At 39.6% G+C, this 22,934-nt stretch overlaps 1 protein-coding gene across 1 annotated transcript in view; it reads right to left on the minus strand.

Moving 5' to 3' along the window:
* Nucleotides 1-21,856, minus strand: part of ACVR1B (activin A receptor type 1B) — a gene marked incomplete in the record, with an annotated part of 411,504 nt that extends 389,648 nt beyond the window's left edge. The window contains 1 exon segment of the mRNA XM_044083814.1: nt 21,636-21,856. Within this exon segment, the coding sequence (XP_043939749.1) occupies nt 21,636-21,705 (70 nt within the window).
* Nucleotides 21,857-22,934: the final 1,078 nt, after the last annotated feature.

Below are 22,934 nucleotides of genomic sequence, written 5' to 3' on the forward strand. Positions count from 1 at the left end.
AGATAACAGTAGAAAACCAAACAAAAGGAAAAAACTGCACCAAGCTGACACCAAATATTTAATAAAATAAAATAATCTTTTATAAAATAAAATATTTAGTGTGTCAGCTTGCTGCAGTTTTTTCCTTTTGTTTAGACAGTAACCTTTCCTTTGATAATCACATTGCCATAGTGGTTAGAAAATCCTTCTATGTGGCCCTCCTAATCACAAAAGGGTTTGCATCCAGATCGAAAGAGGTCACTGGGCCCCTCTACGCATCACTCATCAGACCAAATATAAAGTACAATGCCCCACTTGGGATGTACCTTACAAGACACATGCAACAACTGGAAAGACCACAGAAGTACCTCACCAAGAGGATCACTGGCCTCAAGCAGATGCCCTATGTAGCTCAACTGAAGAAACTCCAGCTGTACTCGGCTGCATACCGCCTACTCAGAGGTGATCTCTTCCTGACGTACAAGGCCATGTCCAACCCAGAATTGATGGACATGCTCCACCTAAAGAAAACCATATCCCCTCGAGCCACAAGCTCCAGGGATCTAAACCTCACCACAACAATAAATAGGACGTGCTGGAGGGATAAATTACTGTCCCAGAGACTTCCCATGCTCTGGAACAAGATTCCAATCTACACTAGGCAGAGCTCCTCGTAAACCCTCTTCAAGAGGAACCTTGACGAGTGGATGGGAAACAGAAAGTTTACCCCAGGGATCACTTCAATGGCTCTGTTGCACAGAGGCACAGGGAACTAATCTAAGGGGACTGCGAAAGCCAACACATTCCAGCTAGGCTTATAAGTGCCTTCGGGCAGATAGCCTAGTACCTACCTATGAATGACAGTCATTTGAGGTTTCATACTTCACAGCCTTCAGAAAATTCTTACTAATGCAAAACTTGTTATTCTATCTACTTTCTAAGTTTGTAAGAGCAACATTTAAAAAAAGTGTACCTATTTTTGGGCCTTTGCCCCCCCCCCCCCCTTAATGTATTGCTTTGTCCAGATTTCTTGCTCTAACAGGTTAAGAGGTATGGTGAGGTGTGAGGAGGCATGCTATGTATTATGTATACCAGCAGTCACTTAAAATAAATCACTAAGGCAATTTAAACCCCTGGTTTCATCCTAGTTTAACACCGGAGTGATGCACAGGCAGTGACTGGTTTTTGTGGTGGTTTAGGGGGCAGGCAGTTTTCCCAGATAGGACTTGTATATTCCCACAACTGGTTTATTTTATTGTGAGCTACTATTTTGTCAGCTTTGAACATTAAGCCTTGGACACAGCTTATGTCTTCCTTGAAACAGAAAAAAAAAGGCTGAATTTTTTTTCTCTCTCTTGATTTTTCTTTAGACCACCATTGGTTTAAAGGCTAAAAAATGTTCTAAAATGCATCCCAGAGCATCTGTAAACCTATGGTCTCTCGGGCCCTGGCTTGAGTTATTCCCTAAATGATTATTACTATGCTGTCTTGGTCAGGAAAGGTGTATTGAAAAGATACAAGGAAAACCGGAACTGAACAGTGAATTTCTTTCCGTAATCATAATTTCTATTCAAGCCATCAGTGAATGAAAAGGTTGTGTAAAAAGAGAAACAAAACTTTAAAATGCACTTCAGAACATATAGAAAGTTGTGGTTTCTTGAAAAAGCTGAAGAGTGAGACAAAATGTAAGAAAACTTGATGTGCATGGTATGGGGAAGCCCGGGGGGGGGGGGGGGGGCGGACTGGAACAGCAGGCCTAAGGTATCATTTCACCTAAGTCCAGACCTGTACATAAAAAAAAAAAAGAGTTTTTGTAACGTACTGCAGCTAAATGCCAGTATCTGTATAAGCGTCTTTGTGAGACAGGCCTGTTGTAATGAAAGAGCATTATAGCTACAAGTCTGTCTGGGTGTACTGCTCCTAAAAGTTTGTAGCGTGAGCTTAGGTGGGGTGGCAGTGACAAGATGATGCTTAGTTTGGAAATGTCTAGGGGGCCCCCAAAATGATAACACCGGCTCTGACCTAGACCCATCTGCAGTGAGTCTCATTCAAGTCCTTTGATCAAGTCATATTATTCCTACTCATTAATAATGCAACCTCTGTTACTCTTGTCCTCCAGCTGAAAAAGTGGATCTGTGCACTCTTGCCTAAACAGGAATCTAAAGTTACTACTACAGCAAACTTTGGTCTCTCTCTTTATTTCGACAACTAGTTTGCCTCAAAGCAAATGCACAAAAATATGCTGATGACATAGCAATGCATTATCTGCCTCAAACTGCAGAAGCCATGCTCAAACTTCATGCAATATCCCTTAAAATCTTACTAATCAAGACACATTTATCCTTTCTGTGTCATGTAAAGATCACAAAAGCTTCACTATGTATCCGTCTCTTACTCCCCCACCCATTCTGCCTACCCTACATTTCACTAAATCCCTTTACTACTCACTCCTCCAATCCAAACCCACAGACCATTTACTTCTACACTGCAATGCAATGTCCATTATCGTGTTCAGCCATAAAAGTCTGGGTACATTTTTTCAGCTGATCGTTGGTTTACAATATGGAATCAGTCTAATGCATGGTGAGCGCACATTTAGCAAATGATGTGTTAAAAGAAAAACATTTTGGGTACTTTTTTTTAAGTTTTTCCTCCTTTACTATCCTCTCTTTTCAAACAGCAGTGCTATTAGCCTTTAATAAACAATTACCCACCAGTAACAGTATGAGAAATACTTTTTGGAACATTCCGTTACCTTTATTTATTCTTCAGACGTTTTACTGAAAACTGTTTTCTTTCCACACTAGTCATGGTTATCTTAAACTACTGAGATTTAGCATACCTTCCAAAATATTTTTTCAACCATAGCTTCTTTTCAAAATGGTCCTTCCTACAAAAGGTAAACATCAAGGTCACACAAATCATCTTCTAAAACCATGAAGGCACCAAACTGTATGTGTTAGTGTTACTTCTTGAGCATTCTGAGCAGAAAAGTTTAATGGAACAAAAGCTCTGGAAGATCAACCAAAACACTGCAAATATCAAATAAATTACTCGGTGGAAGAGAAACAACAGCCTATCGAACCTAGCCAAAGTAGACGGCCAGAACCTATGTATCTGCTGCTCATCATAATGCTATCTACCTTTCACCGCAGTCCAGTGCTGTCAAAAAGGCTACTGGTGAGTCAGACGAGTTCACACTCTAAGGGTCTGCCACACACAGAAAAATAACTTTTTTTTTTTTTTTAATATCAGTAATGACTCCTACAATCTCTTCAGCTGCCTCTCTAAACATTTTTAACCTCGGTCTCACTCCTTAACTGTAACCGCCTTATCTAGTGGTGAACTGCATGTTCCCATCATATCCTACTGCCACTTAACATCCCCTGCTATGTATAAAAATACACGTCTCACAGTTTTCACAACATATTTCAGCTACTCGCTTACCTCTGTACTTTCCCAGCTATCTGCTTGCCCTTACTTCAGTCTCCATGCCTACATGCATTATTCAATACGACTACGCTGCCACCTTATACGCAAAAGCAGTAGCTCTGCAACCACCAAGTCTGCTACCACCTTATACGCAAAAACAGTAGCTCTGCAACCACAAAGCCTGCTAATCTATTTTACACTATTCAGTAAAGACAAGATTGCAGTCTTCGCCTTATTTTGTTTTCCCATTCTGGAACACAAAGGACATCCAAATGTAATATGTTCTTTATTAGTGGATCACTCTAGTAATCTTTAAAAAGTGCATAATCTGATAGTTTAATGTAAAGAAGTTATCTACTCACGTCCTTAATTTAAGACAGATTACTCTGCATATTAACTTTTCTGTCATTTACCACAGGCTTCAGCTAAGATTCATAGACAAATGGCACATGGTGCTGCATTAATTAGCAGCCAAGTGAAAGGTGCAGTGATTCACAGACAGTGCATAATGTATTGCCTTCTTAACTGTCAGCCATCCCAAAAAAGGAAAGGGAACTCCCTAGTGTCAGGACTGTGTACAGTGCTCAACTATGAATCCTAGTACTCATGTTCGCATCACCAGCAAACATATTTACCTCATTCTCCGAACCAAAAGTAACAATGAACACAAACAGAAAAACAATAACTGGCCCAGAATTGATCCCTGCGGGAAACAACAAGTAAACAGTTTTGAAACCATTACAAACACCTTTTCTCCTATCCCTAATCTCAAACTTTCCAAAGAAGTCTGCACTGTGGAACCATATCAAAGACCTTACTGAAAATCCAGGTAAACCATGTTTACTGGATTATCTCCAACCATGACATGACACACGCAATTCTCTGAAGATCTATGGTAATTAAAAACAGTTTAACAACTTACTATATAAAACTCACTTAACCTCTCAACATTTGCATAATCAGCTCACAAAATAAGGTCAAACTAACATTAAAAAACGACAAAGTTGGCAAAAATAATGCAGCCGCATCAGGTCAGTAAATCACACAAATCTTACACCAAGCACATAACGCCTTGGTTACCTGATGATATGCAGCCAACATGCTTAATAAGGCATATCTGTGACTCATTGCTGAAATACTGTGACTGACAGAAGTGCAGGAGTTCTAAGCAGTGCACTCTTCTCTGGATTTAGGTTTCTGTGTTACATTTATGAGGTGATGACAGCTGTATTTGAGCAGAGCACTTGGACCACTCAGTACAGCCCTCCATTTTCTGAGAGACTAGACTCAACATGAATCCTAGACACTGTTTACAAATGGAGCACACTGCTGTGATGGTAATAAAAAAAAAAAAAAAAAAAACATATCTATCCTTTAATGGGGATAAACAATCATGCCTACTTTAAAAAACAAAACAAACAGCTGATGCTTTCTGGACAACTTTATCAAAATACTGTAAACAGCTCTGTTTAAATTATGCATTAAAACTAATTCTTTTTCCTGTTATTTACTACTATACAAATATGCATTCAAACAAAAAGCCTGCTCTTGAAACTTTCATTTATGTATGCTACTTTCTCTCTACCCATCATAATCCAAGGACAGGGATATTACATGGACTCTAAATGAATCACAGAGAATGCCACAACACCAGATTATGACTTTACCTGGGGAGTAACTACAGATGCTAATAAACTCCAGATCAAAATGGAAAATGACATGCAATGATGCAGATTTAGATAGCAATAAATACCACACTGTACCAAACCACAGTCTGCATTTTGCAACAACTAACACTTTTCAAACAGCCTACATCCCATCCCTCAATGACTGCCAAATGTCTGGTCATTGCATTCGAGTTTTCCAGTTTTTAGGTTCTCTGACTCATTAAGAGGATTGTTCTACAAATGAAAAACATATTTTCTCTGTGTTACTGAGTTGTACCCCCTTTCAGAGGCCTCAAACTTGTCCCCTTGTACAATGCAGCTTACTTATATTTAAAAAGTTTAATTCCCCAGAAATTTCCACTATGATGCCACCCCTCGTAGTGGTGCACATAAAAAGTCCCACCCTTAACCTTTTGTAGACCACACCCATTAACTACTTCCAGCCAGTCTATTTCCCTATGAAGAAGAGGGTGTCTGAAGTATATAAGGTGGGGGCAGTGGTTTTTCACAAACTGTCTCTACAAACGAATAGTAATGGGCATATTTGTACTGGTCGTGTCTCTACATATGTAACCAAGCAGCACCTTGAGAAATGTTCTCCTTATAAAGCTTTCTTACACTTGTCACACATCATCCCCACATCCTTTCCAAACATACCTAGTATTTCCAACTCCCCAATGTGCATTCATCCCCCAACTTTTTACGTGCCTTACTTTGTATTTTTTTTGTACCAAGTGTAAGCTTTCATACTTTATCCATGGCCATTCGTAATTCCACTGCACGAATCCGCCAATATAAAACTTGGGAGTTTGTTTATTCCTACTTTTGAACTTCAATTCACACTTCCAGGCAGGTAACATTTCAACAGGTGCAGATAAAGGCATAATCTTAACTCATATAAAAAGGGTATCTTATCTTCTGTATGTTGTTTGCCAGGGCAAATATATGTTTTCTTCTTCTCTTCATTTAGGATTACCCAAATATGCTTAAACCAAATGAAGAATATTATCAAACCCAGCTTGGAGCAGGTATTCTAAGACTGTCCATTAACTGGCAAAAACAAGTGTGGAATGATCGGCATATTGAACCACGGCAGTCACCCATACACATCTGTAAACAAGAACAAGAGTAGATGTTGAAGGATCGATGCGTACGTCATTCCTGTCTTTACAGCACAGTGCCAAAATAACATTAAGCCTAGTAATACATTCAGTATGGTTAATCAAATAGCCTTCCATACATCCTAAGAAGCTACACTAAAACCCAAAATATCAACTCTCCATTTACCCATGTATAGTCTACCATATCCAATCAAGAAACACTGCAGCGATGTTGACCCACATTCGATGTATTGATATATACAGTCTACAAGTTTGACTACAGCAGAACTGTAAACCCTCTAAATTCATGTTAAATATGGGATAAAACACTACTCTGTCAAGACAATGTTTTGGGACTAAACAATGAGATACACTATAAAAGTATCACTATTATGTCCTGAATGTTGTTCTAGTTTAGTTTTTATTCTCCAATGTTAACTGCAAGCTCTTGCGTGAATTGCCAGACTGATGGTAAGTGGGGGTAATTGGCATTTTAAGGAACAGCCAATGAAGAACTCCTGAATCTTGTTTATGAATTTCAACAAAACACTGTTGGGTTGGGCTTGAAGTGATTTACTCCTCTCTCACCGAGAGACAGAACCTCTCAGGATTAATGTTGTGTCCTCATGTCAAAGATACTAGCTTAACCTTGAATCCAGCCAGTCAGAACACAAGCAATATCTATCAAATATGCAATTGGTGAAGTATCAACTCATAAGGTGCTACATCTTTCTCAAATTCACATCATCAATTGATTTTTCTGATTTAACCAAGGTGCAATTTTATAGGAATTTCATGGGTCGCTCACATACAGGGGGTCCCTGGTTAGACTGTTGCAATCTGAACTTAACCCATCTCTTTTCAATTGACTATCCCACACCAGATGAAGCTATCCAAGGAATAAAACAAGGGATGCGAAGATCTGACAGAAGGCAAGAGATCTGGATCACATGTTAATAAACTTGTTGGTGTCTTAACTCAGAACAGTTCAAAAAGCATTCAACACAAACTACCATGATCTTGACTACTGAAATTGCTGTATCACAGAGTCACTAGCATGGACACGCTGTGCAGCTTAGAGAGACTGGTCAAGAACAGCACTATAAATAATACTGTACTGACTTTTTCAATTCTTTAACAAAAAGCTTCATTGTATCCAATACCAAAGTGTTACTCAATTCTCGGCTGAAGCGCCTTCTGTGTGAAGTCTGCATGTCCTCCCTGCAGTAGAGTAAATGTTTACAGACATGCAGGTAGGTGCATGTGAGTGCACCTTCTGTGAAGATTAGGCACCAGGCTGGCAACTCGACACCGTAAAACACCATGCAAATCAATCTGCAGACCTGTGATCTGCTATGGCGACTCCTAACTGGGAAAAGCTGAAAGACATTGCTTTTTACATCTCTCAAATGAAGGCACTGCAAATGCATAGTGCTCGACCAAAAATGAAACTTCCTGGCATCTCAAAGTTCATGATAAAGTACTCTTGAGTGTGTACCCTTCCCACAGTAGACTACATCCAGACCTTGCCTAATGTCCTTCTAGAATGTGGATGGTTTCATCTGGACACTTCTTCAACAGCACTTTGTAAAACTTTAAGGTTGCACTGCTTTTCTAGCTGTGAAAAAGAAGCAGTAAACACTTGGATTGGGAAGTGACTCAGCAGCTTTAGATCATTCTCGAACTAAACATAACTTTACAGATAGCATTGCAGCATGTCTACTTAAATATTCCTGTCCAATTATTACTTGTAAGAGGTCTTTCATCCTAAGGCTAGGGTACAGTTATATTCAATACCAAAATTATTTTGAGCATTAAAGATATATCTGAAGTCATGATCTACAGTACTTTTACTAAACAGCCAAAGGGACTGCTGTAGACCTCTGATGCAATCCCCATCATCTAGTTAATCAGCTACCTGAAGTGCCATTTCAAGTGTCTCCTCTTTGCCCTCTCCAGTAAAGTGTGGAGCCGTAAGGTTTGCTAGAACATCACCTGTATAATTCATGCTTTACATGTTGCCATTACGAGAACTCAAACGTTCTAGAGTACTGTATCATCTTAACACAGATATTATACCATGATCCCCCCAAAACGTGCACGCTGATTGGCCAGCGTGCCCGTTGTAAATCGAGTTATACTAATGGAAAAAGGTCCGGTCGCCCGGACTTTTTTCCATTAGTATAACTCGTTTTTTTAAAGCACTGTCTCGCTATGTTAAACCCATTTAACATAGCGAGACAGTGCTTTAAAAAAAAGCAACGGAGAAAGCAAGATCTCCGTTGCTTTTTTTTTAGTGTTTCGCTATGTTAAATGAGTTTAACATAGCGAGACAGTTTTAAAATAAGCAGTCCGTTGCTTATTTTAAAACTGTCTCGCTATGTTAAACTCATTTAACATAGCGAAACACTAAAAAAAAAAGCAACGGAGATCTTGCTTTCTCCGTTGCTTGCACAACTGTGATGTACTGCGCAGGCGCGCAGTACATCAGAACTGCCGCGGATGCCAGACATCTGCAGAAGGGCAGTAAACAGGCATTATACTATGCCATTATTTAAGAAAAGTAATAGTTTCTTTTCTTAAATAATGTCATGGTATAATAGCAATAACCCACTTCTGGGTGTGGGTAATGCTAAATTTACCCATGGTTGGCTTTGTTTGGTCCCTCGGGACCAAACCACGCCAACCGTGGGTAAATTTAGCATTACCCACACCCAGGCGTGGGTTATTGCTATAGTACGCAACTCCATCTATTATCCTACAATACTCATCCCTACCTTTTACCCCCCCTTCTCTCAAGCAAAGTGCCTCACTGTGTACTAAACGCCAAACCTGACATCCCCAACTTTCTGACAGTTAATAATAGAAGGTAAGTCCAGTTGACAATGACATAACATCTTATGTATTCCTATGCAACTCAGTTTCTAGCTCTTTTTTGCACGTACAAAAAGTCTGGGATTTGTTCTTAAAAGTAACTGGTCTTTAGACAAGTTACAAATCACTTGCTAATCATCTATGGAACACCTTCCAGGAAATGTATCTGCTCCCCTCTGAGCACCTGTCAGAACTTGTATAGAGTCCTACAATTCTGCATCTTGATTACTCCACTGATGCAGTGCTCTTGGAACACGATGATTGCCAACTGCAGCTTGTGCACAATACTGCATTTTGGTTGGTAGTTGGAGCTGCCTAATTTCAGCCCATTACATAAACACAGTTGTCTCTGTTCTGGCTAGCTGTAAACTGAGACATATCTCAGACAGGTTGCCTTATTATTCTACATAGTGCTAAAACAGCTGTATACCCAAGAATCTAATAGTTTTTATTTACAGCCCACCAGCTTTGCTGTTATGCAGTGGGGACTACAGATCCCAAGCATTTATACAGAGACAGCAGGTCAAAGATGACTATGCCACAATCCTCTGCAATCACCTACACCAGCAAATAAAACAAACATTCTCAAACTCTTACATCTTTATGCACATGGGTCATTCTAATGTCTTTGTTCACCCTGTTTTTTCTAAGTACGAACCATGTTTATATGCAGACTGTACAATTAAACACCTTGTTTATATTGCCAATTGTAAATCGATGTTTATGTTTTTATATTGGTAAAACTGATAATATGCTTTAAAGAGAGAATACTCAAACATTTACGTGATACTTCAGCTAAGAATGATAATGCTTTGGCTAACTAACCATGTTAATCATTTTCCTACACATGTATTTTCTTTTATGGTTTTACAGGTTTTAGATATTGATCTGAGAGGTGATGATATTTTTAAATGTACAGAATATGCTGAGCCCCGGTGGATTGCTAAAATGCAGGTAGATAAACCACCAGGACTGAATGACTTGTTTTAAAGAAACGTCACTTGAAAGTATGAATTTGACTGGTCGTTACCTGTATTGCTATTCATTTTGTTGGATTTGAAAATCGAAGCGCTTATCCATTTTGTTCTTACATTAAACGTTCCTTTTACGTCCCTTCTGAGGCGTCCTTTCTGATTACTTCAATTTATACAATCTTTAGATAAATGAGGACTGGTTTATTATGTTACAATTGTGTTACTAGTTGTTTATCTGTAAAGTCTCCTTTTAAGTCTAACTTATTTACTTGTTCTGTACAGACTTCTCATTTGTGTTGCGTATTAACAAAGCATTCTTGTAGATTATCCAAACATGCATCCCATGTACTCAATATACTAATCCCATATACAAAAGGTGAACTAGTGTGTGCCCATGAACGGTGTCTTGAATATTGTTTTGTATTTATAGAAGAGTTTTTCTAATTCTTCAAAGCCCACAAAAATACTATTTGATGATGCACAAAATAAGTTCCTGTGATTAGAGAGTTAGAATAAGACGAAATATGAAAATGCAGAGATTGTATAAATCTCTCTCAAGCAATGAATCTGCTAGATTGTACTACTTTTTAATGACATGTGCCTACAAAACAGCAAAGGATGTTCTGAGCATTGAAAGGTACAGAAAGCTGAAAATATCCCAAAAATATGGGATTTCTAGATAATATAGGTTACGTATGCTGAAGATTTACACACACCAGGATACACAGCATATCTAAAGGGTAGAGAAAGTGGCAGACCAAGTGGGTTAAGTCAAGCTTTACCTGCCTTCAAAATACAAATTTCTAAAATTGTTGGTCACCATCAATGAAACTGCTTACAGTGCACATAAATACTCCTGCAGACAAAGAACAAAGACATCTTTATAGAAAATAATCAAGACTGGATAACAGGAAGTTACTTTATGTCCAATATCCTGCAACATATGAACTTTAGAAGCAAAAACATACTTTGTTTCCTTTGAAATGAAAAAAGTTATTAAAGTTCTAATAACTTTTTTCATCTGCAATCCTTAATGAGAGCAAGTCAGTGTTGTATGGCTTCCAAACTTCTGTGAAAGCATGCAGTGAACTAGAATGAAAACTGTATGCATGTATCCAACAACATTTTGCAGGTCAGGATGCTAGCCAATGATTTTTTTTTCTTAATATTGCTGAGCCACCTTCAGTTGTTTATTGCTCAGCTGTGTGTTGGGGTTGACAGGACACAGGGCTCACGGGGAAGAGAATTAAGGAAAGGCAACAGAGCAATGGAATCTAGCTCTAAAAAGGATGCCAATGCTGGCACATGACCCTAAGGTAAATGTGGTACACATCCTCTGCATGGATTAAAGCAGGAAGGAAAAGCTGGAAGTGCATCCTGCAGCTAACTTCCCCGTTACCAGGCATCAAAACTACTGCTCCGAACCACATCAAATTTAGTCTTATGCTAATTCTCCAATGTGAAAGATGTCCACACTGTAGAGCAAAGTGGGACACAAATTTATAGTGCAAGTTCAGTAACAGACCGAGGGACAGCAGTCATTACTGCAAAGGCAAGAACAGTGTTGTGTGCATATGTATGGGGAAAGACAAGCAGTCTGTAAGAGATACCAACAGGAATGAAAATGAATAGGGGGGAGAAGAAAAAACTACTAAAGTGACATTTAAAAAATTAGCATCCATGTATTTCTGCCTGTGCTGCATAATGGCAATAAATAATGGCAATAAATAAATAAAATACAAAACAGCTAGCAGTGTGCAACAATGCCGTCAATGCTCTAGAACTACTGCCATTAACAATGTCAATGGTATTCCAGAACAAAAACTGAAACAGTGAACCTTAGCATTTTTATCCCTGAAACACATTGCAGTGAATAAGTATGACCACCAACTGGCCAACATTTAACTAAAACTTGCACAAAAACCTCTATATTTTTTTGACTGTCCCCTCTTACCAAGTTATTTACAGAACTAATTGTATGAACTTAGGTCACTAGCTGATAAACTGATTAGTACCCTATACACAAAAATAAAACTGATGTACTCTATACACAAACATTAAACTGATAATACCAATTACCCAGTTACTGTTACTAAGCTTTGGAATCAGCTTAACTTACTAATACAGTCATGCCCCTGAAAATAAATGACTTGCTGATGTGTTATTGCTTAAACATTGATATGGGCATTATCTCTTTGCCGGCTGATCCTACCTCGTCAACTGTGGTGGTATTTAACTCTATCTGGACATTTCCTCCTTATCAGCTGGCCCTACATTTTATTCCTCTTATTCTTCTTTACCAGATCCCCGTTTTCTGATAATCGGTACATTCCTTAGTCAACATTCATCTTGTTTTCTTTCCTACAGCTGACCTATGTTACAAGACCGGTTGAATAGTATTTACTGCTAACCCATCCACCACCCATTTACTGTCTCACTGCAATTTACTCAGTATTAACACTGCAGTTTTAGACTGTATGTAAACAGTGCTATATTGACAAATCTACTGTGTACTGTATGCAAGTGTACCTTCCACAGCTGCAATGCATATTTTGCTCTTCATTCTTACCGTCTATTTCCATTGGTGTTACTATTTTATTCAAGTGATGTATACAGTAATACAAGTACACTGCACATCAAAATTACAGTACAGCTTGGTAACAGATTAGCTTTCCGTATTAACAGACAGCTCATCCAGTTTACTGACAGTCACAGTGTTATTGTTTTATATTCTTCTCTACATATTACTTTATAGGTGTCAAAATTAATTTCCAATGCATTCCGTACTCAACTTTTCAATGTTGTTAAACTTTGCTATAAAAGTTCCTCCTCACAATGCCACTGGTATTTCTCAAAAGTACATTTCCAACAAAATAAATAAGTAAATAAGTAAAATGTGGTTTATATCACTGCACAAATGACATTAATGTCCAAGTTTGCTAAAGGTCCTTTGGTAGATGAACTCAAGACTCTAGCCAACAAACTCACATTTTAGCATACTGGTACTGCATCAGTGGCTACATAAAAAAGAAGAAAGAGTTTCCACCTACCTATTTAGGTTCATAGGTAGATACTGGGCTATCTGCCCGAAGGCATATTATTAGCCCAGCCACGTTGTGAGGTATTCACCGCCCCTTTGGTTAGTTCCCTAGGCCCTTGATCTAGCAGCTAGTACCCTTGGCCCCTATCTAGTAGAGCTGTTGGTATGATCCATGGTGTGAACTTTGTTACCCATCCACTCATCAAGGTTCCACTTGAAGAGAAATAGTGAGGGGCTCTGTCTTATGTAGATCGGGACCTTGTTCCATAGCAAGGGAAGTCTTTGCGAAGGGAATCTATCCCTCCAGCATGTTCTATTCATTGCTGTGCTGAGGTTAATATCCCTAGAGCGTGTAGCTCGAGTGGATTTGGTTTTGCTAAGATGGAGCATGTTCAACAGTTCTGGGTTGGACATGGCTCTGTATGTTAGACAGAGATCGCCTCTGAGAAGGCGGTATGCAACAGAGAAAAGCCTTAGCTTTTTTCAATCGTGCTGCATAGGGCAACTGTTTGAGGCCAGTAATCCTCTTAGTGAGGTACCTCTGTAGTTTCTCCAGCTGCTGGAGATGCCTAGCCAGGTACATTGGTGCATTGTACTCGATAATGGGTCTGATGAGGGAAGAGTAGAGGGGCACCACTACATCCTTAGATCTTGATGCGAACCCTTTCGTGATCAGATGGGTCACATAGAAGGATTTTCTAACCACCTTAGCAACATGGTTATCAAAGGAAAGCTGACTATCTACTTGGGTCCCTAGATCCCTTAATACTACTTCAGATTTCAGGGGGTTACCTCCTATATGGTAGTTCATGGGTACTCCATTTTTTCCAAGGGGGATTACTACACATTTTTTAGCATTTAGCTTGAGACCATGGCTTTGACACCATGCATCAGTCTCGTTAAGGCCCTTCTGGAGGATATCCATGTCGGCCGGAGACTCTATTATAGCACCCAGTTTGCAGTCGTCCGCAAACTTGGTCAGCCACATCAGTGCTTGCCTGTACTTCTGAGAAGCATATGCCAAACAGGAGGGGCCCCAGGACAGAGCCCTGAGGCACACCACTCGTTACTGGTCTGGATTCAGACATAGATCCTGCTACTCTTACTTTGTGGGATCTGTCTGAGAGCCAGTTTGCAATCCATCTTGTGACGTAAGGGTTTATGCCCAGGTTGGTGAGTTTATCAATAATACCCAAATGTGGAATGGTGTCAAATGCTTTAGCAAGGTCAAGGTAAGCCGTGTGTACCTCCTTTCCCTTATATATAGCCCGAGTAACTGCCTCAAAGAAATCCACCAGGTTCAGGAGAATGACCTGCCCTTGACGAAGCCAAACTGTGTGGGGTCAAGTGTTTGGAGGTTCCCAATCTCTCCATTTATGAGTTCCATAATGATTCGCTCCATTGCCTTACAGATCAGACTGGTCAGGCTTATTGGTCGGTAGTTCCCAGGGTCGGTTGTAGGCCCACCCTTGTGCAGCAGAACCACCGTTGCTGTGCACCATTCTATGGGCACATATCCTGTCAAGAGGCTGAGACTGAACAGGGTATTCAGATGCGGGGTTAATTCATTTTGGAGCTCAAGTATGACACAGCCCGGCCGGGACACCATCTGGCCCCATGGAGGCAGTGTTTTTAGCTTCGGCTAGAGCCTTATTAACCAATGTATCAGTAATAATTGGAGTTACACAATCCCATGGAATAGTAATAGGCCCTGTAGGTGGTGGGGAGGGGGGGGGGGGGGATTTGCACTGAACCTGTCAGCCAAGATGTTGGCAATGTCAGTGGGATCAGTGTATTTTGTTCCATTTTGTACTAACTCAGCACAGACCTGAGCGTTGCCATTTAGGTTTTTGACGTAACCATATTAGGCCTTATGGTTATCCTTGGCAACTTTCTTTTCGAAATTGGCTTTAGTTGACTTGATGAGGGCCCTCAATTTCTTACTAAAGCTGATCAGAGAAGATTTTTCTATTTGAGATTTGGCCTTTTTTTGTACAAGTCTCCTCCTTTTATTGTATAGTTTGCTTAAGGGCGGGGTCCACCAGACTGGTTTCTTCTTGCTTGAGGAAGGAGTCTTGGTTTTATTTGGGATAGCACGGTCCATCCAATCCTGAAGATGTATATAAAGTGCCTTGATGTAGGATTCTGCATCCTGGATATCATTATCCTTCTGCAAGGGGATAGTGAAGCTTTCCACTTCTGACACAAGTAGTCTGAAGTTTGCTTTGGAAAGGTTTTTTTACGATGGTTTCTTTGATTGGGGGAGGTGGAGGGGTGAGGATGTCTAGGGTTATCAGTTTGTGGTCTGATCTGACCAGAGAGGGAGTGATAACGGGTGTGGTACAATGGGCATCCATATTTGTGATGACTAAATCCAATATGTTGTCCCCTCTAGTGGGAGAACATACCAGTTGTTCGAGGGCATTTGAATTTATAAATTCTATGAACCACTAGGCATAGGAGTTAGAACTTTGGTAGTTCGCCCAGTCTATACCAGGGTAGTTGAAATCACCCAAAATTATGGTGTTGGGTAGGACCTTTATATTTTCCAATGCCTCAAGGAATGCTGAGTGAGCATCTTGGGACATGGTGGGCTTTCTATAAAAGGCTACGACTTGAAATGTGGTTTTGCCTGCTGATAGTTGTGCATGGATGATCTCTGGGGCATCATGCTGTGCCACTAACCTGGAGATGTGGGTATCCTTGATGAATATGGATACACCTCCACCCTTTGTACTGCGATCCGGTAACTGAGGCCGGAAGGTATGATATGACTTGTAACCTGGTAGTGCTGGGGTGCTCTCTGAAGCTTTGAACCAGGTTTCTGTCACTGCACAAACAGAGATTTTCTCCATACTGAGGAGTGCCTCGAGTGCATGCATTTTGAGGTTGAGACTTTTGGCGTTGAGTAGCATTACTCTTAGTTTTTGGTTACGGTGGTTGGTTTGTCCTTTGAGCCTTGCCTAAAAAAGGCACTATGGGGACGGCAAGAGCCTTGGAAAGTATTTGAAAGCCTAGGGGGGACAGGTGCAAAAAGTGAGGCTTGTCTATCATGTCATCCCAGGTAGACAGACACTGGATCCCCTTAGAATGACACCAGAAGCTTAGCCAATTGTTGAAATTGATAATTTTGTCTTTGTATTGTGGTATCATTCTAGGTGAAGGTAGTACGCTACTCAAGGTCAGGGTCATACCAGCTTGGGCTACATGATCAGAGAGCTCCTCAATGTCTCTTCATGTAGTCCAGGGAGGTATGTCTTAGATCATTCACACCAACATGTACAATGACAGCGTCATACTTGTACTTGTTCTGGAGTGACCCAAGCGCCTGTGTTGTGGCGGATCCTAGCACTAGACAGGCAGCTGACAGTAACCTTCTCCTTGTTCAGCCTGGTGAGTGGAACATCTGTGTGCCTTACTATAGAGCCTCCTATTACCAACGTGTTGGGTATGGTGTTTTGCCTTAGGGGCTGTCGTGAGGCACATTGCCGAGGTGAATTATGCGTTTTCTGGCTTGTGTTTGGAGATGCAGGTTGCTTGCTTGTCTGCTTTGGAGGGCACTGTTTCTTTTTCAGATTTGTACCTAGTGCCTCTGAATATGTTTTTATGTATTTATGTGTATGTTTTGCCGGTGCTTGTTTTGTAGATCCATGTGTGACTGGTGGTGTGATGCTAGTGTGTCTCTTTCCTCTTGACTGTCTGGTACAGTCATGGGTTGAGAGCGCTTAGTCTCCAGTCTGGCTGTGTATTTGCATCTCTCACAAGTGTTTGTGTCTAGAGGTAAGAGGAGAGGGTTGTCTGTATACATGAGGCAGTTGTGACATTGCCTCAGGATGCCCAATTCCACCAGCTGAACTGGAGAGTACACCTGAAGTTGACCTCTGGACATGTTTGGAAAAGTAAATTTCATTCATTTTATTCAAATTTATTCATATATATATATATATATATATATATATATATATACACACATACACATGTGTGTGTGTGCGCGAGTATAAACCATCCATAATCCAGCACTACTAAATGTTAAAATGTCCACCTTGAATGGGTGCTAATAAATACGCTGAACACCCAGATAAGCTCAAATACTCCACAAAATCTTTAATGGCAAACACATCTAGCCACCTCCAGCTTACAACCACAAACCTAGGTTTCGCCAACTGGCATCATCAGTGAGTGCTTATAGGAAGGAAAAGACCCTTTTATACGTTAATAATCTAGGGCTATTAAAGTCCATATGGGACAGAAGGAAAGTGGAGAGAACTCTCCAGTTTCCTTCTGTCCCATACGGACTTTAATATGGTGTTCAATGTATTTATTAACACCCATTCAAGGTGGACATATTAAAATTTAGTAGTGCTAGTTTACGGATGGTTGATTTGTTGAATTTCAAATCTGTGCACTTTTTGCACCGAGCACTCAAGTTCATTGAGCGTTACTTTATATATATATATATATATATATATATATATATATATATATACATATATATATATATATACAGATACATACATATACACACACACACACACACACACACACACACACACAGTGGTGTTTCAACTTTTATTCTGTGAGGGGAGCAGAGAAGTGAAAAGGAGAGACAGATAATGTGTTGATATATCCTATGTAGAAACAGGAGCATTTGGCTAAGATGAAGAGGTACTTTTCGAGTTGCATTCTAAATTTGGAATAAGTGAGAATTTCCTTTAGGCCAACGAGGACAGCTTGCCAAAGAGTAGGTGTCTGAAAGGAGAATGCATGTGCTATGCTGTGGAATTTGTTTCTAGGAGTTGGTGTGGTTTATAAGTAGTGTCTTAGATTGTAGGAATTTTTTTAATGAAGTTTAAGAGCTATGGGAGTAAATGAGTAAAGAGTAAATGGAGATGGAGTAGTTTGTAGAGTTGGGATCCTAAAAGGTTAGGACTTTGTTTTATTGGTAGTTATTTGGCTTTTGCTAGTGCGCTATACTGATAGTAATAGAGGTCTGTAATGAATCAGCAGACATTGTAGGAGACTGAAGTGTAGTTGTGTTTGTCTTGGAGGCAGGAAGCATGATGGCATTTTTCTTAAAGGTGGATGTGAAAAATGGGTAGTCCATATTCAAGCCGAAACAAAACTTATTTGCCCATAGCCGATCTGGCTGGTTGAGACGGAAAAAGTGATAATATTTTGACCCAGAAAAGGAAGAAATTTATATTTGCTCTCACTCTGTGTGGAAATGGAAGCTTAGAATTGCTCAAATGGTATTTGAAAGTGGAAATTATTTCTATGGTATTGGGTAATTAGTGAATTTTCTGTGGCATTCCAAAAACACAGTTTTGGTCTTTGAGGGGTGGAGAAGTAGATTACTGTTTAAAAGCAATTGGTAGAGGCCATTCAAATCTGACTGGAGATGGGAATGAATGCAGGTCCGTTACTTGATTAGTAAATGACCACATCATCCATGTAGAGTACGAGTAGGAGAAGAGGCAAATACGTACCTCTCAACTGTCCAGTTTTTTAACCTTATTTTTGGTCTGTCCCTCATGAAATGTGCGGTTTTCTGGCAAATCATTGAAGACTGACGTCATTAAATAGTTAGAGACTTGAATTTCAGACTTCATGCCCCTCAGAAAATGTGTGATAATGCAAAACATTTAAGTATATAAGAGAAATGTTAAAAAAATTGTCCCTATTTTTCAGGCTTTATCCTCCCAGTACTTCTGGCTTTGTCCCGATTCCTTGCACTTACAGGATGAGATTTGGGGAAATGACAAGGAAGTTTGTTAATGAATACAAAATATAGTACATCACCCCACAACACAATCTCTTTTAAACATTAAGGCAACAGCATTTACAGTAATTAAACTGTTTAACAGTACCATTTTTTCTTGTTTAATATTTAAGCACTTATCAACTGAAAATACTCTGCTCCCAGTAGCATGACTGGTGCTTAGCCAGGTGCAATAAGACAGTAATTTAACATGATTAGCACATGCAAGCATCTCTTAGAACAGAAAAAAGTTCTGCTATACAGCAGAGTCCGAATACCTTTAACTACACAATATTTATAGCCTAACTTCAGAATAACTGGAACACAGATATTAGCACATTAATGACACACAGCACTGTCCAATGTGTGAAAGTCAAACAACATGTCTGCAGCCGCAGCCAAACACACACACAAGAGTAATTCATATCACCAGTAATCAACACTATTCTCAACAATGCCAACATTATGCAGTTACTCTGATTAAGCAGCAATAAAAGCTGATGTAATCCTAAACCCATAATATAACAATGTTTACAGACTTCAGAGTAATGCTGTGCTTTTTCTTTTTGAAGTTCTTACTTCACTAAAACTTAGAAAATTTTCAATGGCCAGGCAGCATGTCTGCTAATAATACTACACAATATAACAAATGGGATGATGCCCATAACATGATTTCATATATCTTCTGGGCTTAGTTGGAATGGAAATAAAGTCCAAATGGTTTGCCCAGGAAAGTAACATGGGACTGCATGTAAAAAATAAATAAGATTCTTTGCTCTTTCTAGCAAAGCAAAACAAATACTTTAACACATTTTGGTTATAAAACACTGTAAAACACAGTAGCAATGATCCTGTTGACGCTGGAAATATACAAACAGCAGCATGTACAAGTAATAATTTCAGATAGTGGTTTCAGTTTACATTATGTCTTTTCAGCTTGTTTATTTTTTTCTCCTAAAAATAAAGAGTACACTGTCATTCTAAGAAACTACGCTGATTAAATACAACTTTATGTGAAAACTACAACATCTTCTATGTGCTCTGGTCCAATGACCCCTTTCAGGCACAACCACGGACAGATGGCAATAGAAGACATTACTATACAATGATACGTACATTCAAGCAGCATTAACAGTATAAGCACAAATACAACAAAATAATGAAAAAATGTTTCGAGAGAACACCTTGCTGAGCTCAAACATACAAATGAGACTATATGCTAGTTGAGGATAGAATCAGTCCTATTTGAAAAGGCAATAGCTGAAACGTAAATAAAAGTGGGCAACTTTATACTGGGTTCAGAAACAAATCTGTCTGACAGCTAGTGTTCATCATACCACAACAGATTTTGATAAAAAGTGAATGGATAGTTCAGGGCTCCAAACCTTTCATTCCATCCATTATTACTTCATCCTAAGTCAGGGTCATTCCTGGTCTACTCCTGCTGTTGGTTTCTACTTAGTGCCAGAACCTTTAACATCACAATCCACCACATCCTAAATATTGCTACACTTACTGCAACATTTAAACAGAAACTACAATAATTGCACACAGCCCTCAGTCCTTAGACTTAACCTCTGTTAACCACCATGTTGGGAGAGGATTTTATCCCCTCAAATCTTTTCAAAGTAAATGCCTGTTTTAACATTCAAAAGTACTTGGCCAGCACCTGCTGATGCAGCTGGATTTTCTCAGCGTCATTTAAGCTATCCATTTCACCAAAACATGACTGCAGCATGGAATGAACAATCATTTTCCACTTAAATCTTTCTCCTGTGAAACATAATGGGAAACTGTTGACTCAGACTAATACATTTCAATACCATCTTCATGGAACTTTTTATCATTACCATATGCTATCTTCTTCTTTCCAGCTAACATGCAACTATCACTTCCGTTACTACAGCTCGAACCCCACCATGTACATGCATTAAAATGCATACATAGAGCGAAGTAAAATTATAAAAACAGTTAAAAGCCATCTTTATTAGTTACTATCTCCCATCCACTTCTGTCACTAATAAGATGCACATTTCTATAATAATAACGTGGTGCGCCAAGACACAAAAAAATATATTTTAATTTGTTAACCGATACCAAACACTTAACACCACTTCATGAAACAATGCTCAAGTTGCACAACACTTGGCTTTTGTACCCTGCATCTGTAACGTGTTAGGGGGTAAATGTAGCAACAGGTTTAAAATCCAGGCTATGTTTCTACGACATAAGACAAACAGAAAAAGTGGGATCAAACCTTATAGGTACCCCCGAAAATAGATAACCGCGACTTACATCTTGAAAGATCACTAACTGGTAGGGGCGTGTGTTGTAATGGCTAGCAAGGGAGGCTTGACTTCAGGGAACACCTGGACAGGGATTGTAATAGTACGATGACATCCAAATACAACTGCAGCAAACAGCAATTTCTGACTTCAGGCACGACTAAATACTCTTAACACCAGCGCCAAACGTGAATCTTCGACTACCATATTACCAACTGTCTGATTGAAATGACAACTGGGTGCGCTGCTCATGCGGAAAGATAGCAGTGATCTTCACCCACTGTGTTCTGATCTGTCATTACAGATCATAAGGAGGATGGTGGTCGTGCTATGAAAAGCTGCCACCCATACTTCCGGCATCGCCAATTCCCAACGCCGCAGCCTAGTGCCACTGTCGCCCACTCCCGGTGCCACCAACTCCCCCTCCTTTCTCCCTACCACTGCAGACACTGGTTTCGGTGTTCTTCCTTCTATGACGAAGCTATGTTTGGAATTACTCGTCCGCCATCCCTACTTTTGTACTTACCGAACGAAACGTCCGCACAGGCACACAACAAAACAAACAGCAGCAACACAACAACATTCTCCTCAGCCATGATTCCAGACTGCGTCCCAGCGGCCCCCGCGCGCAAGCTTGCTTGTTAGTCGGCCAGCCAGCCGGCTCCTGTCAATACACAGACAAGAACTGAACGAGGAGGCGCCACTTTCTGTCGCAGGGCAGCCCACTGTCAATACACAGACAGGTGCTTAAAGGGGAGTGTGGTTTCGTCCAAGGGTAGACGGCTGTCTGCATCGACAGGCTAAAAGGGGGGAAGTGAATTCGCCATTTTATGTCGGCAGACGCTCAGACACCTGAGTTCAGTACACAGACAGCTTAAAGTACACCCAGGCTCCGAATCAGACAGTTAGTGTATTTAGACAATAAAGTGTCGTGTAGTCATGTATCTTGAAGTCAGACTTGAATGTTTTAATGCAGTCCCACAATTTGTAATTTCAGGTAGATGAAGAAGTTTGCAGGTTAATTAATATCAGTTATTAGAGATGCATACTGTTTTTTTTTTCGCAAAATGTAACTGGCTTGCATACAGCAATAAGTTCCTTCAAATCTTTATTTGTTCACCATGGCTTACGTACCGCATACATATTTACAGCTACATTTATTACTGGGGTTGTAGACTGATTTCAGATCTGTACACCAGCATCTCCCACTATTCCTCTCTCACTCACACACACACACTTTCGTTCAAGGAATACATATCCTACATATGTAATAATGCAGTACACTTCACTTGCTAATAATTACACGTCTTTACCATGAAGTATTGTAGTCATTCAACAAACCTACACCATTTTGACATATTTATCTTTGCTTGCTCTATTATATTTTCCTTTGTTAATTGACACCTTGCTTGTCCCCTCAGAGAAAAACGTTAAAAGCAACACACTTCCTATTTTTAAGGAGTGATGCTTTTAGGCTTCCTTTGCTAATACATAGTTGTAAGCCCCTCCCCAACACCATTAGCCTCAAATGACCAAGCTGTTGCTGCATTCCTTTTTTCTTTCTAATACACATTTCATTTCAGGTTTACCTGTCAGCTGCATTTCAGCTTTATCATCTTATTATTTCATTTGGGCTTATGTATTAAACATTTACGTCTTCACTGCTTTCATAATATTTTTTTTTATTTCGTAAATTTTACAATAGTACAAACAAATGCAAATAAATAAAATACATATTTAAATAATGTGCTTGTTATTGTTGAATGTGTAACTTAAACTACCATAAATCATTTAAATTTACTTATTTTAACTACGTGCATGCATC

This window comes from Protopterus annectens, chromosome 9.part0 (genome assembly GCF_019279795.1).
Source record: "Protopterus annectens isolate FY-2018-M chromosome 9.part0, PAN1.0, whole genome shotgun sequence".
In the NCBI taxonomy this organism is placed as follows: Eukaryota; Metazoa; Chordata; order Ceratodontiformes; family Protopteridae; genus Protopterus; species Protopterus annectens.